General features: G+C 37.2%; 1 protein-coding gene across 11 annotated transcripts in view; it reads left to right on the top strand.

The window, feature by feature from the left end:
• The window catches only part of REPS1 (RALBP1 associated Eps domain containing 1), a 79,738-nt gene that overhangs the window by 33,467 nt on the left and 31,195 nt on the right, over window positions 1-15,076 (top strand). For 6 of the 11 annotated variants that reach the window (XM_008538644.2, XM_008538642.2, XM_008538647.2 and 3 more), the window contains exons 2-8: window positions 7,218-7,341; window positions 9,002-9,198; window positions 9,331-9,484; window positions 9,996-10,120; window positions 10,634-10,796; window positions 11,051-11,114; window positions 12,254-12,408. In XM_008538644.2, the coding sequence (XP_008536866.1) occupies window positions 7,218-7,341; window positions 9,002-9,198; window positions 9,331-9,484; window positions 9,996-10,120; window positions 10,634-10,796; window positions 11,051-11,114; window positions 12,254-12,408 (982 nt within the window). The remainder of the gene's footprint in view (window positions 1-7,217; window positions 7,342-9,001; window positions 9,199-9,330; window positions 9,485-9,995; window positions 10,121-10,633; window positions 10,797-11,050; window positions 11,115-12,253; window positions 12,409-15,076) is intronic. The other 5 variants (XM_070559470.1, XM_070559472.1, XM_070559473.1 and 2 more) reach the window with 1 other exon arrangement.

The raw sequence follows: 15,076 nt of genomic DNA, 5'->3' as shown, positions 1-15,076 counted from the left end.
GGTATTGAGTGAGAATTCCTGTTGCTCCCTATCCTCACCAGCATTTGGTGTTGTCAGTGGATTTCAGCCATTCTGATGGATTTGGAGTGGTATTTTTGTTTTAATTTGCATTTAATTTGCATTCTGATGACCTATGATGTGGGACATCTCTTCATATGCTTGCTTGCCATCTGTATATCTTCTTTGGTGAGGTGTCTGTTAAAGTCTTTAGCCCATTGTTTAATCACGTTGTTAGGTTTTTTTATTGTTTAGTTTCAAGAGCAGTCCTTAATCAGATATGTCTTCTGCAAATATTTTCTCACAGTCTGTGACTTGTCTTTTTGTTCTCTTAGCAGAAGGCCAGCTTATCAATTCTTCTTTCATGGATCATGGCTTTGATGCTTTGTCTGAGAAGTCATCGCCAAGCCATTTAGGCTTTCTCCTCTGTTGTCTTCTAGGAGTTCTTGGTTTTGCATGTTACATTTCGGTCTGTGGTCTACTTTCAGTTAATTTTTGTGATGGGCCCAAGTGTACTTTCTGGCATTTATCCTGCTTAGTGTTCTCTCACCTTCCTGGATCTGTGGTTTGGTTTCTGGCATTGATTTGGGGAAATTCTCAGTCATTGTTGTAAATAATTCTTCTGTTCTCACTCTCTTTCTTCTTGTCTTCCCATTTCACTTATGATATACCTTTTGCAGTTGTCCTACAGTTCTTGAATATTCTGTTCTGGATTTTTCCAGATTTTTTTTTTCCTCTTTGCTTTTTCAGTTTTAGAGGTTCCTACCGAGGTATCTTCTAGCTCAGATTCTTTCCTCAGCCAGTCTACTAAGAAGCCCATCAAAGGTGTTCTTCATTCTTTTACAGTGTTTCTGATATGTAGCCTTTTCTTGTTTGGTTCTTTTTTAGAATTTCCATCTCTGCTTACATTCCCATCTGTATTTGCATGCTGTTTACTATCCATTAGAGCCCCTCACCTATCAATCATAGTTGTTTTAAATTCCTGATCTCATTCTTCCAGCATCCCTGCCTATCTGAGACTGGTTCTGATGCTTGCTCTGTCTCTTCAAACTGTTTTTTGCCTTTTCCTGCGTCTTGTAATCTTTTTCTAGCAGACCTGATGTGCTAGGGTAATGAATTGCTGTACACAGGCTTTGGTGCTGTGGGAGGTGTTGGGGGAGGTCTCCTGTGGTCCTGGGGTTATGCCTCAGGCTTTTGGTGAGCCTGACCCTCTGCACAGTGAACTTCACAAGTGCTTCTTAGGCCCACGGTCTTCTCCCCTCCCAGTGCTGGTTCAGGATGGGTAGGATGGGCTGGGGTTGGATGTTGCCTTCCCCCAGGTCGGTTAGGCTCTGGTGAAACCTGGGCAGTTAGTCTCTGGTTAGGTAGTTTCTCCTGAGGGCGGGCCTTGTTAGGAACAGAGCCCTCTGGTGGGTTTCAGAATGGTTCCTTCTCCCTCCCCATGCCAGTAGCACAGGGGATTTTTCTCTGAGATTCGTTGTGAGGACCTGGTAAGGGCTCTAGGAGGTACAGCTCACATTATTGTGGGGCCCCCTCTGATTAGGTTCCCCTCTAGTTTTCACGTCTCAGGCTTGTGAACACTGAGCCTGCAGCCGTTCCTCAGTTACAGTTCCATCTTCCCTTCCCTCACTGCTTTTGAGGAGGTTGATGCTGATGGGTTTCTCCTCTAGTGAGTTGTGACTATTTGCTTTCTGCAGGTCTCTAATTTGGGGGGCAGCAGTTTGCTCTGTGACCTCACTTCTCTTATGGATCGAAGAAGAATTCTTGATTTTTCAGTTTGTTCAACTTTTTGCTTGTTAGGACACAGCGTCGACTTCCAAGCTTCTTACATGCTGGACCAGAAACAGGAAGCCCAGGCCTTTTCCCTAACCCTAACCCTTCTCTCTCTCAACTCGCTGGCTATACTTTTACATATTTAATCTTGATGACATTTGCACCTTGTTCTAGCACCACGGTTCTTAATTATTTAATATGTTTTGACTTTAGATTGAATCTAAAAGTTGAAAATGAAATTTTTACATTATGATATAAATATTTTTATTGCAGATGCAGATATTGTATTATGATTATACTCTTATACAGCTTTTCCCCCTAGACTTTCTTAATTGCCTCTCTTTTTTTCTTGCACTATATGTCTTTTTATCATTTCTTCCCCTTTATTTTTCCAGAAATCTTCCTCCTGGAGCCGCTGTCGTTTTACTTTCACCTGAACTGGTTGCTCTCTAGGCCAGTTGCATAGCTGTCATCCTGCAACTTCGTTTCCCTACTTTCTTGGTGTATATCTACTTTTCCTGGATGCTCTGTCTCAAATATTTTCCCAAAAAAGTGTTCACAGGAGATAAACTTTTTTTATTTCTGCATCTATAGAAGTATCTGTTCTTTCCATCATCTTGATGCTAGTTTGAATACAGAATTCTAGGTTGAAAACAAGTTTTTTTTTTAAAGATTTTATTTTTTTCCTTTTTCTCCCCAAAGCCCCCTGGTATTGTGTATTCTTTGTTGTGGGTCCTTCTAGTTGGGGCATGTGGGATGCTGCCTCAGCATGGTTTGATGAGCAGTGCCATGTCCGTACCCAGGATTCGAACCAACGAAACACTGGGCCCCCTGCAGCGGGGCGCAGAAACTTAACCACTCAGCCACGGGGCCAGCCCCTGAAAATAATTTTTTGATAGAACCTTGAGGATGTTGCTTCATTGTTTTCTGATATTCACTGTTATTGGTGAGAAGTCTGATTCCAGTCCAGTTAATATTTTTCTTCAGTGCTCAGTGCCTCTCCCACTTACCCTCCTCCTACACCTGTTCTGGGTACTCCTGCCATCTTTGTTCGATTCTTGCTGTTCTCAAGTTCCACAGTAACATGTTTAGGAATTCTTTAACCCATTGTGCTGAGTACTTAGTAGACTCTCTCGGTCTGAATACTTGTGTCCTTTAGCTTTGGGGAAAATCTCTTGTTCTGTAATTATTACTGTTCTATTTTCTCTGCATTCTTTGTAGACCTCATTTTAATAAAAGTTTGGTCATTCTAGATTAATTCTCTGTTTCTTTTCTCTCATATATTCCAATTCACCTCTCCTCTTCCTACTTCTGGAGAAATTTTTGTTTATTTTATCTTCTGTTATTTCTTCTGAACTTTGTATATTTCCATATATCATGTTCTCTGTTCCTTTTTCATAGTATCCTATTCTTGTTTTACGGATGCCATATAGTCTTAAATCTGTCAGAGGATCATTGCTAGAATATTTTTAAGTGCTCTTTCTTCCATGAATTATGTCTTTTCCCCAGAGGGTTGTTTTTTCCCCTGTTTGTAGATTTGGCAGTTCTCTTCCATTTTATAGGCTTTGTTCAGTTGCTTGTTGATTTTTGGTATTCATATTTAATGTTCATATTTAATGAGGTGCTTGAAAGACTAACTGAGCGCTGTGTACTTTGGCATGGTGCTTCAAAAAGGCTGCCTCACTTTAAGGCGGCGGGGGGAGGGGGTCAGGGGCTGACTCTTAATTGGATTGATAATGTTAGAAACAGAAGCTTTTCTCTGGGGCAACAACCCCTATCTATATGACCTGTCCTAGTACTTTCCTGACATTTCATTCTTCCGCTGTATTATCTATAGTTTTTTGTTTGGAGGGTGAAGTGTGGTCGCTAATATTCTGTGAGCAACAATGGAGGTTGGGATCGTCCATCCCAGTCTCACCCTTAGCTGTACATAGTATTTCTGGGTGAGTCCCTGGGTTTTTCAGGGCAAATTGATTCTTCTCCATGGGTGTTCTCAGCACTGATGTTTTCCACCCTCCTTCGTTAGGCATGACTCCATCTGCTTTTTAGTTGCTAACATTTATTGAAATTTCCTGTCAGTTCATTGTTCCCCCTTCCCCCTTATTTATTTTTGTGGGTTTATTCTCTTACTATCATTTTAATAAGATTCCTAAAGGGGGATGAGGTAAATTATTTTCTTAAAGCAGAAGTTCAAAATACTTATGGAGACATGACAGCATCCTGTATTATAAGACTGTTCATCAAAAATTATAATAAAACCCACTTTGGTGCTTAAAGACGTTAGCTCTTAAGAAAATGTGGTGTTCAGAAATGACTTGGTCTCTGAAGTCCCTGACTGTGTAATGTAGATTATGTCAGGGTAGCATATAAAACATAATAATAATGACCTGTGTGGACCAGACACTGTTGTAAGTCCTTTATTAAATACAGTCTCGTGGAATCCCCTCAGCAACGATGTGAGTTCGTATGTTATTTTCCCTAGTCTACATATGAGAAAACTGAGGCACAGTAAAGTTACGTAACTTGCTTAAGTGCTGTATAAACGATATAGAATGATTCGCTAGCCACATTGATCTCTGTAGGTGTGAATGTTAAGCTGTGATGTTCAGTTAGCTTAGGTGTATTAAATGCATTTTCCACTTATAATATTTTCAGCTTATGATGGGCTTGTCAGGACGTAATTCCACTGTAAGTCAAGAAAGAGCTGTACTTTGGTCCAGCAGTTCTGTGTCTAGGAATTGTTCCAAATATTTCTTTAGAGACAAGTTTTGTGTAATTCACAAGATTGTGATGACACATCAGACTTGTTGATACTGTTTCATCAGGAATTATTTTTGTAAATTTGCATATCACAGCTCCTTTCCTCCTCTCCTGCTTTCGAGAGCTTGTGGCCTCTCCACTTGGGGTAGTTTGGAGAGAGAGTCAGTGACACACATGCTTGACTTGGACCACAAAGAGAGTTTCTTAAATGGGGAAGCCAGGATCAGTTGTAGAGAAATAACTGTAAATATTACCTTTGAGCCCTTTTATCTCCCCCTTCAAAACCTCTTTCCTGCTTCCTGGGGCAGCAGCTTGACATACAAACTCTTGAAATTTCGTTATGTCTGAGATAGTAGAAAGATAGGATCCTTCCTTGCTCTCCTGCCCAACATGGAAAGAGCTTTGGGCATGGAATCAGAAGACCTGGTTTCCAGTGCCACTTCTTCCGCTGACTAGCTGAGCCTCAGCAGAAGCAAAAGTAAACTTACCTTCAGAGCCAAGCATCTTAACCTGTTTTGTACCTGTCTTTCCACTTAAATTCCTCCTCTTTCTTTCTTAACCACTGCAAACTAGATTTTACCCTACCTCATGTCTACAACTACTCAAGCAGAAAAAACTCCTAGTTGCAAAATACAGAGTGTATTTTCCCCTTTTTGTATTTGGCCCTACTGTTTCTCCTTTTTGGAAATTATTTATCAATTTTCTGATTAAATGATACATATTTTTGGTAGTCAATTCAGACCCATGTAAAGGAAACAAATATCCCTTAATCTCAGCACCCAGAAATAAACACTGGCACGTTCACTGCCATTTGTATGTACATATCTTAATAAAATTGGGGTTATACTCGTGTATACTGCTTTGGATCCTGCTTCTTGTTTTCGTAATGTTAATACTGTAAGCAGTGAGTTTTAAGGGCTGCATAGTTTTCTCATTATATTATTCCATAATTAATTTTATCTGTTTTGTTCTTGTGATAAATTTGGGTGGCTTCTCCTTTTGAATGCCTTTTACATAAATCTGTACGTGCAGTGATTACTTCCCTTAAGGCTTGCTCCCACCTTCCAAAACCTCTTTCCACCTTGGTTTCCCACTGCTGCTGGTACTTCTTCCACTGCGTTTTTCATAGGTTCCTTTTTACACCTGCCCTTGAGGTTTTGGTGTTCCCTGCTCTAGGCTTATGGGCAATCTCATTTACCCCCAGCTTCAGCCATCACCGGTTGTCTCATTCCCAAGTATGGAGCACATCTTCACTGCGTGCTCCCCTCTTCTGAACACTTCCTCTGTATTTCTGACTGTTCCCTGGATATCTCCCCCTGAATGTCCCACAGGCACCTGAAGCAATGTATGTAACAAGGATAAATAAACTACATGTGATTTCCTTTCAGGGTTTCCCTGTATCTAGCATATACTTGGCATATTTTAGATGCTTTGTTTTATAAACAGAAGTGTCTAGGATGTGTCATGATCCCTTAAGGGGTGCTAAGTGGACAGAAAAGGGTAGTGGATAAGGACAATAATCATAACAAAATGCCTGCATAGCCTGCAGGGATGTGTGGTCTTCCTTTTCCTCACAGGTCTCTTAATGTAAACCTACCTCTTTATCCTGCTTGCCATATTAAATTTACACAGAAGTGATGTTCCTTAGAGGCAGAAACAGGAGCTTCTTCCAGTGCTGATCAGTCACAGCCAAAATGACTGTCGTCTTTTCTTGTGCATGTAAACAAATGGTTACTATTATTGTGATGTATTGCTTAACATTGATGGTGCTCTTTTGCAATTCTGGTAGATACTTCTGACTTAATACCACAACATCTCAGGCATCTTAATCTTCATTTGAGTGTTTTGGGAAAAGAAAACAGGCTAAATATGCTCCCCTTCTACACGTATTTGTATTTTTTGAGAACTTGAGATAAGAATACTTAGTGCTTATTTTAAGATTGCTTTATAATGTCTGTATGGTAGACATCTATTCTAGCTTTTGGAGTTATAATTTAATCTCATAACCTAAAACTGTCTTTTCTAGCCTGAAACTTGTTTGTAGTAGCCAGTCTGGAAATACTTGCTGCAGACTAGAATGATCAGTGTAGATCCTTGAAAGCCTTCATGCTTTAAAAACTAAGTGAACAGGCAAATTGTTGTTTTAAAAGAAAATGGTTTATACCACGTTAAGTGCAATCTGGAAATTAAGAGGAAAAAACCCTACTCTTAATGTCACCTAACAAAATTGCGGTTTGAATTTTTATGTATCGGGTTGTTTTCTAATTTGTGTTTATGTGGTTGAAATTATGTATCCTGCTTTTCCCACTTAATATGTCATTTATGACTATCACTTTAAATGACTGCATAATAATCTGTTAGTTGCAGGAACTTTTTGGCCCTGTTTTATGCACAGTGTTTATGAAGAAGAGTGGGTGATATATTGTTTCTAAAAGATAGGACTTTTAAGAAAAAATAGTTATTCTAATACAATTGCTTATCATATGGAAGGACGACCTTCTTGTCAGATCAGTGCCTAGTTATTTTCAAACATGGAGACCTGAAACTTGAGGAAGTTGGTCATCAGTTGAGAGTAAAAACCATATGTCAGCTGTGTATTTTGAAGAAGTTATCAGCAGAAGTTAGCTACTGCTTATTTGGAGAATTCTTGTCATAAATCTTAATGTTAACATTCTGTTCTTTTACAGATTAAGGAGCTTTGTGGTGCAAAAAGACTTGGTTATTTTGGAAGAAGTCAGTTCTATATTGCTTTGAAACTTGTAGCTGTTGCCCAGTCTGGCTTCCCTTTAAGAGTGGAAAGTATAAATACAGGTAAATATGGAACACATTAGTAACTGAGCTGAAGGTAGACGTCAAATCACAAATGAAGTCAGTAGAGCTCTTAAGTCTTCCGGATTTTACAGTGGCGTTTGTGCCCTTGAGTAAAGTGTCATGACCTCATTCTCACTACCATGCTTCTTTTGTTTTGAATATTAGAAAAATGTGTCTTATCTTAAATCTGTTATGGTGTATATGTATTTCATACCTATTTGATGATAATATAAAAACAAAAATGGCAATTTTTCAGGATTAATTCACAAAAAATTGCTTAGAAAGAATTTAGATGAACACTTTTATCAAGGTAAATGATGGATTGTAGTGACCATCTTCATGTATGACACCGTTATAATCTTCTAACGAAGTATAAAACAACATTATACTTTGTGTTTTCTTGTTTGGGAAGACTAGACAGCTCCATTTGAAATTAGAAAGTATTAGCCAACCAACACTTTCTGGTGATAGAGACAGTATTAAAATGTTAGCAGATTAAAACCTAATTATAGACATCTGACCACCTTTTAAGTGGCACCTAGGCTAACTTGGTTTTTTGTTTTTATTTTTGTTTTTTTTTTTTAAATTTTGGAGTCTTGTTGATGGAAATTCTGTAAAGGTTGGCACTTAAATGCAGAGAATTCTGTAGTTTTCACAGGGAAAAGGGGAAAGAGAAAACTTGAGGCTTACTGTGATGTTAGAATTCTTATGAAACACTTTTAAGTACCAGCTCAATTTATTAGTCAGCCGGAGGTTTTCATTGTGGACCTCTGGTTTGCTACACGTCATTTTTCTGGAGTTGAGAGTTTACATTCTTTCAGGTAATTTTGAGTTGGTTTACATAAATACTGAATAAGCTTAATATTTCCTCTCCTTAGTGTGGAGATTCTAAAGAGAGATACAGATAGTCATAGTGGAGGGAAGTGAACTTTCTTCTAAAAATAATGCTGCTGCTGTATTTTTCTAGTCCAAGAGTGTGAGTCGATTGACCTGCAGAGGACTTCTCAGTCTTTTCTCTTTCTTCTGCATTTAAGATTGAGTGTAGACTGTTTGCCTGTAGGAGTACCACAAGCCAGACTAAAGTGGATAGATAGAAGACCATGTGCTGTCTTTGGTTGGGGAACCCTAAGATGTTTTCAGGAATTTCTGCCGTGAAGATGTCTAGATTAGTCTAATCTCAAACTTAGTGACATGTTCTGTGTCTTACTTAGAGCTCTAACATCTTACCTTAGAGAATCAGTGTGAGTGGGAACAGCCTAGATTTCGGGGTCAGACTGCCTGGCTTCAGATCCTGTCAGTGATCTTGGCATCTCAGTTTCCTTCTCTGTAAAATAGGGACTTTGCAGGATTGATATGGTTGAGATGAGATCAATATAAAGTGCAAACATAGGGCCAGACGTGCAGTGGACAGTGAATACAACTATTGTTGTAACCCCTTAGAAGGACAGTTTGGTGTTACTGCTTCTTTCTAGATCAGAGTCTTCCTAAACAGTCCAGGGGAGATGACGCTCTAAATTTTGTAATGATAAATATTTAGTGTCTGTTATTTTTGTATCAGTTTTTGCAAAAATTCTTTCTAATATCTAGTTCATCTCTTATTTCAGTTTTCAAAATGTGTCCTTTATCATTTTAAAGTAGTAATTATTTTTGTGGTTAACAGTAAAGGACCTTCCTCTGCCAAGATTTGTTGCTTCAAAGAATGAACAGGAATCTCGTCATACAGCCTCATATTCTTCAGATTCTGAAAATCAGGGGTCTTATTCTGGTGTAATTCCTCCACCACCTGGCAGGGGGCAAGTGAAAAAGGGATCCGTAGGCCATGATACTGTCCAGCCTCGTACATCTGCAGATCAACAGGTAACCACGTGCATGTAAATGTTATCAGCTGATGTCCTGTGTAGATGCTACACTAAAACATTTATTGAGTACCTTGATAATGAAAATGCTAACCTTAAAATTTAAATTTCAAAGTAATAATATTCTTTCTAGGAACCTGTGTCCCCAGTAGTTTCACCACAGCAGTCCCCACCGACTTCACCACACACATGGAGGAAGCACAACCGTCATCCCAGTGGGGGGAACAGCGAGAGGCCTCTTGCGGGACCTGGGCCATTTTGGTCTCCCTTTAGTGAAACACAACCAGGTATTTCAGAATTCTTCAGAAGTAATATTTACTAAGGGTTGTAAATTGAAGGAAATTTGGTAAGATTCCTTAAGAGTTGCCTCCAAGACAATTTTTAATTCTGTTAAGTGCCTTAAATAGAAGCAAAAGCCAACTACGAAAATTTATAAGTAGATACATCATTTCAAACAGTGATAACTGCATTTACTTATATCTGTGATACTTAGACAAAAGTTTATAGATGTCAGATACTCTGAAGATAAAATGAATAATTATTTCCTAGAATATTAGGTATACATTATATTAGTTTCAGTATTGGCAAGGAAAACACTATAACAGTATAAAAGATTTAAATGTGGCATAATTGTAAATTGACAGAAAAGATTCCATTTTGAAAATTAAGATTTCTTCAAAGTTAGAGTTTGAAAGAAAACTTTTATGAGATGTGTGTGGTGATTTGTTACAGTTAAAAACCTGGTAGCTTGATTCTCTCCTTCAGAAGTGAGTCAGCATGTACCCATTCTGCTTTCAGTGTCTTCTGCTGGTGACGCGGTTTGGGCAGGGCACTCTCCACCTCCACCCCAAGAAAACTGGGTCAGTTTTGCAGACACTCCACCAACCAGTGCTCTGTTAGCCATGCATCCTGCTTCTGTCCAGGTGTGACATTTTATTGGTATTGCATTTTTGTTTGCTTCATTCAGAGTATTGCTGCAGTCATTGTTTTTATATTTTGCTGTTGCAAATTTTATAAATGCAAGTTCACTCTTTTATAAAAAACAGAACTCTGCTCTGTGCCTTTTCTTTAGGTCTGTTATCATTGGAATGTTTCACTAGAAGTTTTGGCTGATTTTCTTTCTAATTCCTTAGTGAAGTTTTGAAAGGTTTCTGCGTCTAGAAATATATTTGCTTGGCTTTCTTAGCACATTTTTCATAACTTTCTGTTGCTTACATATTGCTTTCATTCTACACATTTATATAACCATTGTGCAGAAACATTCAATAACCTGATTATAATAAATATGTGGTTTGCTGATGAGTTTTTGAAGACTTCTTATATTTTAAAGGTCCACAAAAAGTAAGTTTTACCTTCCAAGATAAGTCACCTAGGAATCTTGGTCCATATAATCATGGAGATAGATACTGTACTGAGGAAAAAATGTTTCCTTACAGGACCAGACAACAGTACGAACTGTAGCATCAGCTACAACTGCCAATGAAATTCGTAGGCAATCCAGTAGTTATGATGATCCCTGGAAAATAACAGATGAACAAAGACAGTATTATGTAAATCAATTTAAAACCATTCAACCCGATCTAAACGGATTTATTCCAGGTGAGTTGTTAAAAACAGAAATTCTTCTAGATGGGCCAGGACTAAGTTTCAATTTCATAATCTCTTTGACCTGAGATTGTAAAAGATAATTAATTCTCAAATTGTTTGTCTAAAAAGTTTATCATCACTGAAGACCAAAAGCATGTTAAGATTACTTTTTCCCGTGAAAAAAGTCTTAAGACTCTTACCTCACATGTTATTCTTAGATCTGTAAGTTCAGAATAACATTAAACAATACTGTTTTAATATTTCAGGATCTGCAGCTAAAGAGTTTTTTACAAAATCAAAACTCCCTATTCTTGAGCTTTCTCACATTTGGTAAGTGTGGTGTATCATTAGTTGGGTATGGTGGGTTGTTTCAAAGGAGTTTCCAGCAGGTAGACTTTTTAACTTTAAAAAATAAACTATTAGAGTAACCTTTTCAAGAGTGTTCTCAAAGAACTCAGTATTGCCTTACAGTAGTCAGCTTCTCTCTCATGCTCTAGAAAAGAAATAAGTGATACTGGCACAGTAGTTCTTTTAAAAGTGCTAAAATGCTTTACACTGTATCACCTGTTTCTTGTTGCTAGCATAATGCGTGGAATCAAAGTTGGCTCATACATGGTTATGTTCATTCCATTTGTTTAAGTCCTATACAAGCTTAGTAAGGCCCATACCAAGCCATGAATTAAAGAACAGTACTTAGTTCCCATTTAAATACAGACTAAGACTCAGGATTCCTGCTGTGTAGTTGGAATTAGCCATTAAAACACAAATTACAGTCACAAATTATTTTTTGAAAACAGTTATCAGATAAACATAAATGTTATTTCCACTTTTTGTCAATATAATTGTTTTATTAGTAGCGTTTTTAATAGCATAGAGTGCTATAGTTAGGAGGTAGATAGATAATGCCTAAAACTTAAAAATCAAGAACTAGCAAGATGCACATGCTATTTATATTTTGAGGTGATAAATACAAAAATGGGTGCTTCTGCATCTAGGAAATGGAAGGACAGGGGATGGGCTGGTATTTTTTTTGTATGAAGACTGTAATTCTGTTGGATGCTTTAAAGAGCGCACATGTAGAACTTTGATAACAACAAAAACAAAGTTTTGAAAAATTTCAGTGATTTATCAAATAAGCCTGACTTTCACTAAATCCTGTTAGAAAAAATACATATGGGTTAAAGGTCATTTTTTGGTCATGCTATTTATGGGGCTATTTTTACTTTATTAAGAGAATTTCAAGCATATAGAAAAGTGTAAAGAATTGTGCCTTGAGCGCCCATGTGTCCACTGCCTAGGCTCTACAGTTAACAGTTTGCTACATTTGTTATATTACACATCCTCCCGTCTATGGAATTCTTTAAATTATTGATTGCAGTTTTTCTGGGAAAGGTTTTCTTTTTCTTCTTTTTGAAACATAAAGTGATCCAAAGAAGAATATGATTATATTAATAATGTTTGTCTTCTAGGGAACTCTCAGACTTTGATAAAGATGGAGCATTGACACTGGATGAGTTTTGTGCTGCTTTTCATCTGGTAGTTGCTAGGAAGAATGGCTATGACTTACCAGAAAAACTCCCTGAAAGCTTAATGCCCAAACTGATTGATTTGGAAGATTCAGCAGGTAAGATCAGGAGCTGAAAAGACCTGATCGCATGCCTTGGTAAACGTAACACTTGAGTCTTAAAGCAGAGTTGACGTAGATGTTAACACAGCCTGAGAGCTTAGACGTTGCATCGAGAGCACATAGGTTTGCCATAAGAGTAAGAGGTACAGGTTGAATTTGGGCTAATGGTTTGTCTTAGTCAACTCTAAACAATGAGATAAAAAATATATGCCACTATTTCACTTGACACTTTGACTTGCTGCGCTTGAAGAGCATTTCACAGTGTCTTGTTATTTTGCCGCCCTTTAATTGATTATATATTTTCTGAAGCGGGTAAAATAGCCTGTCTTCATCATCAACATGTTTCCACTTAGTGAGTCTTTATTTGTTGAAGGGAAAAGCCTGGTTTATCATTAGACCTTTACAATCTGCAAGCATTTTCCCTTAATTCAGACACTAAAGAAACCTGGAAATTTTGTGTTTTACTATAGATTATGCTATTTTGTTATGTTGACAAGAACATTTTTGTAAATGCTCATATTTACTGGTATCTTTCTTTAAAAAGAAATAATATAAAGAGTAAAAACTGAGTACGTTTTTCTTTAATTCTGAATAAAAGCAAATCTAATGTTAAATTCTTAATGAGTCTAATAAAAACTAATTCTTGTCTTGTGCTTTCCTATCTGAATTCTGTATTGGATATTATGATGGAAGGAATTTTATACTTTTAAAGGAGAAGTTAAAACAGAATGTGCCTCTCAAAAAGGCGTTTATGTGTTAGGCAGCATCTCTTTAACCTGGAAATGCATATACTCTGACTTTACTGTCTAAATTATAGAGGCAGAATCATACGCATGTCATTAATGTCACGAAGAGAAGTCTCCCTGGAGCTGGGCATCTGAGTGTGCTTCCAGTTTGTTAATTACTCCAGTGACCTTGGGCAAGTTCTAACCATTTACTCTACTTTCTCCTTCTGTTTCTCCACCTGAAATGTGGATTTGATGCCATTCGTGTTTCAGGACTTGAATTGTATACTGACCTTTTATCAACCAATATGTTGATTAAGAAATTTAGGGTTGATTTTAGTTTTTTAGAAACATTATCCTGTGAGAATCCTAGGATATTTTTCCTAATTATTTCAGGTCGTTATTAAGTGTCACTTAACCTCTAATTTGAGCTGAAAGCTAAGTATTTTTGTTAGGTAATTTTGCTTCACAATACTTCGATTTACCTAATTAAGAAATAATCAGAAAGAACTTGTTTAGCTTATTTGATAGTAGCCAAAAGGGGAGAAATTGTGGTAATCACAGACTTGCTGTGTCATTGATTTAAAAATTAGGCTTTGTATCTAAAGTTTTTCTCTGACTTTAATCCTTTGAAAACTGATAGCATACTAATACAAGGAAATAATTTAAGTCAAGCTTGTTCTGCTGTATATCATTTTCTAGAGGCTTGTCTGATTCTATTATCTGTTACATTGAGATTGGTGAATCTGGCTTTTGCATGTAGTCAGTGGAGTCTTTTTTTTTTCTTTTATTTAATTTAAGTAAAATCTGGTTCTTTGTAAACTTGATCTACTGCCTGAATTTTAAGGCTGATGATTCACGAAGTTCTTTTTTGGGCATTTGTCTTTTTACACCTGTGAGATCTGTTTAGCAAAGGGACACTGGTTTTTTGGCTTGCATATAACTGTAAACTATTGCTCCAACTGTAATTTGAAAGATATCAAAGACTCAGATGGTTTTTTCCCATTCCCACATAATACTATATGGTTTTCTCATCAAATTTATTGTAAACATTTTGACTGCACAATATTAGATTCAAATCTGCTTTAAATGATAAATTTGGAGTTCTGTTAATTTTGGGGTGAGGGGAACCAATCTTTTTTCTCCTACCTATCATAAGCCTGAGATTCATATGACACAAAGTCCTTTGAATATAGAAATTGTTGTGTGACATTGTGGATCAATCAATATCCATAGAAATCATTTTAAATAGCTGTGTTTTTAGAAGTTTACAGTTAAAGGGGAAATACCCAAACAGTTCCTTTTGGCTGACCTGAGAATTTATCCTAAATATCCCCGTTAGAGCCTTTCTGACTTACAGGCAAGGTGATTTCTCTCTCCTCTGATCTCTCATAGCATCTCCTGCATGCTCTTTATTGTGACACACATCACACTGAGTCCTGTTCTCTTTTTCTTCTTTCTGCCACTACGCTCTGAGCTTCTTGAGAAAAAGGAAATGTACCATATTCATTGTAGTAGCCTTAGGATCTGGCACCTTGCCAGGCATGTACTGAGTTGCTCCATAAATAATTATTGAGTGGATTGATGCCAAATGTGTGCCATGTTTAAAATACGATCTTTTTCTTGACGTATTTCTATCTGTGAAAATATAGTCATTTGTTATACATTTGTCGTGTTGGGACATACTAAAATATTAGCTCCACAAGTATTCTGTATTTACAATTTAAATAGCTCTTATAGAAAAATGGAGGATGAATAGTGGTGACTTGAGTTACAGTTGCTTGGGGTAACAAGCTAGGCTTATCTGTAGGCCTGAAAATATGGGTGGGGTAACTATGTATTTTTTTCCAAAACCGTTTGAACAGATTTGCAGGATTAAATAGCAGATAAACGGAACAACTAAGGATCATAGGTAGAAGTACTTATGTGGACCTCAATTT

Source organism: Equus przewalskii, chromosome 9 (genome assembly GCF_037783145.1).
Source record: "Equus przewalskii isolate Varuska chromosome 9, EquPr2, whole genome shotgun sequence".
Classification (NCBI taxonomy): Eukaryota; Metazoa; Chordata; class Mammalia; order Perissodactyla; family Equidae; genus Equus; species Equus przewalskii.
The sequence above is the reverse complement of the archived record's forward strand: the minus strand, read 5'-3'. Positions and strand labels throughout refer to the sequence as shown.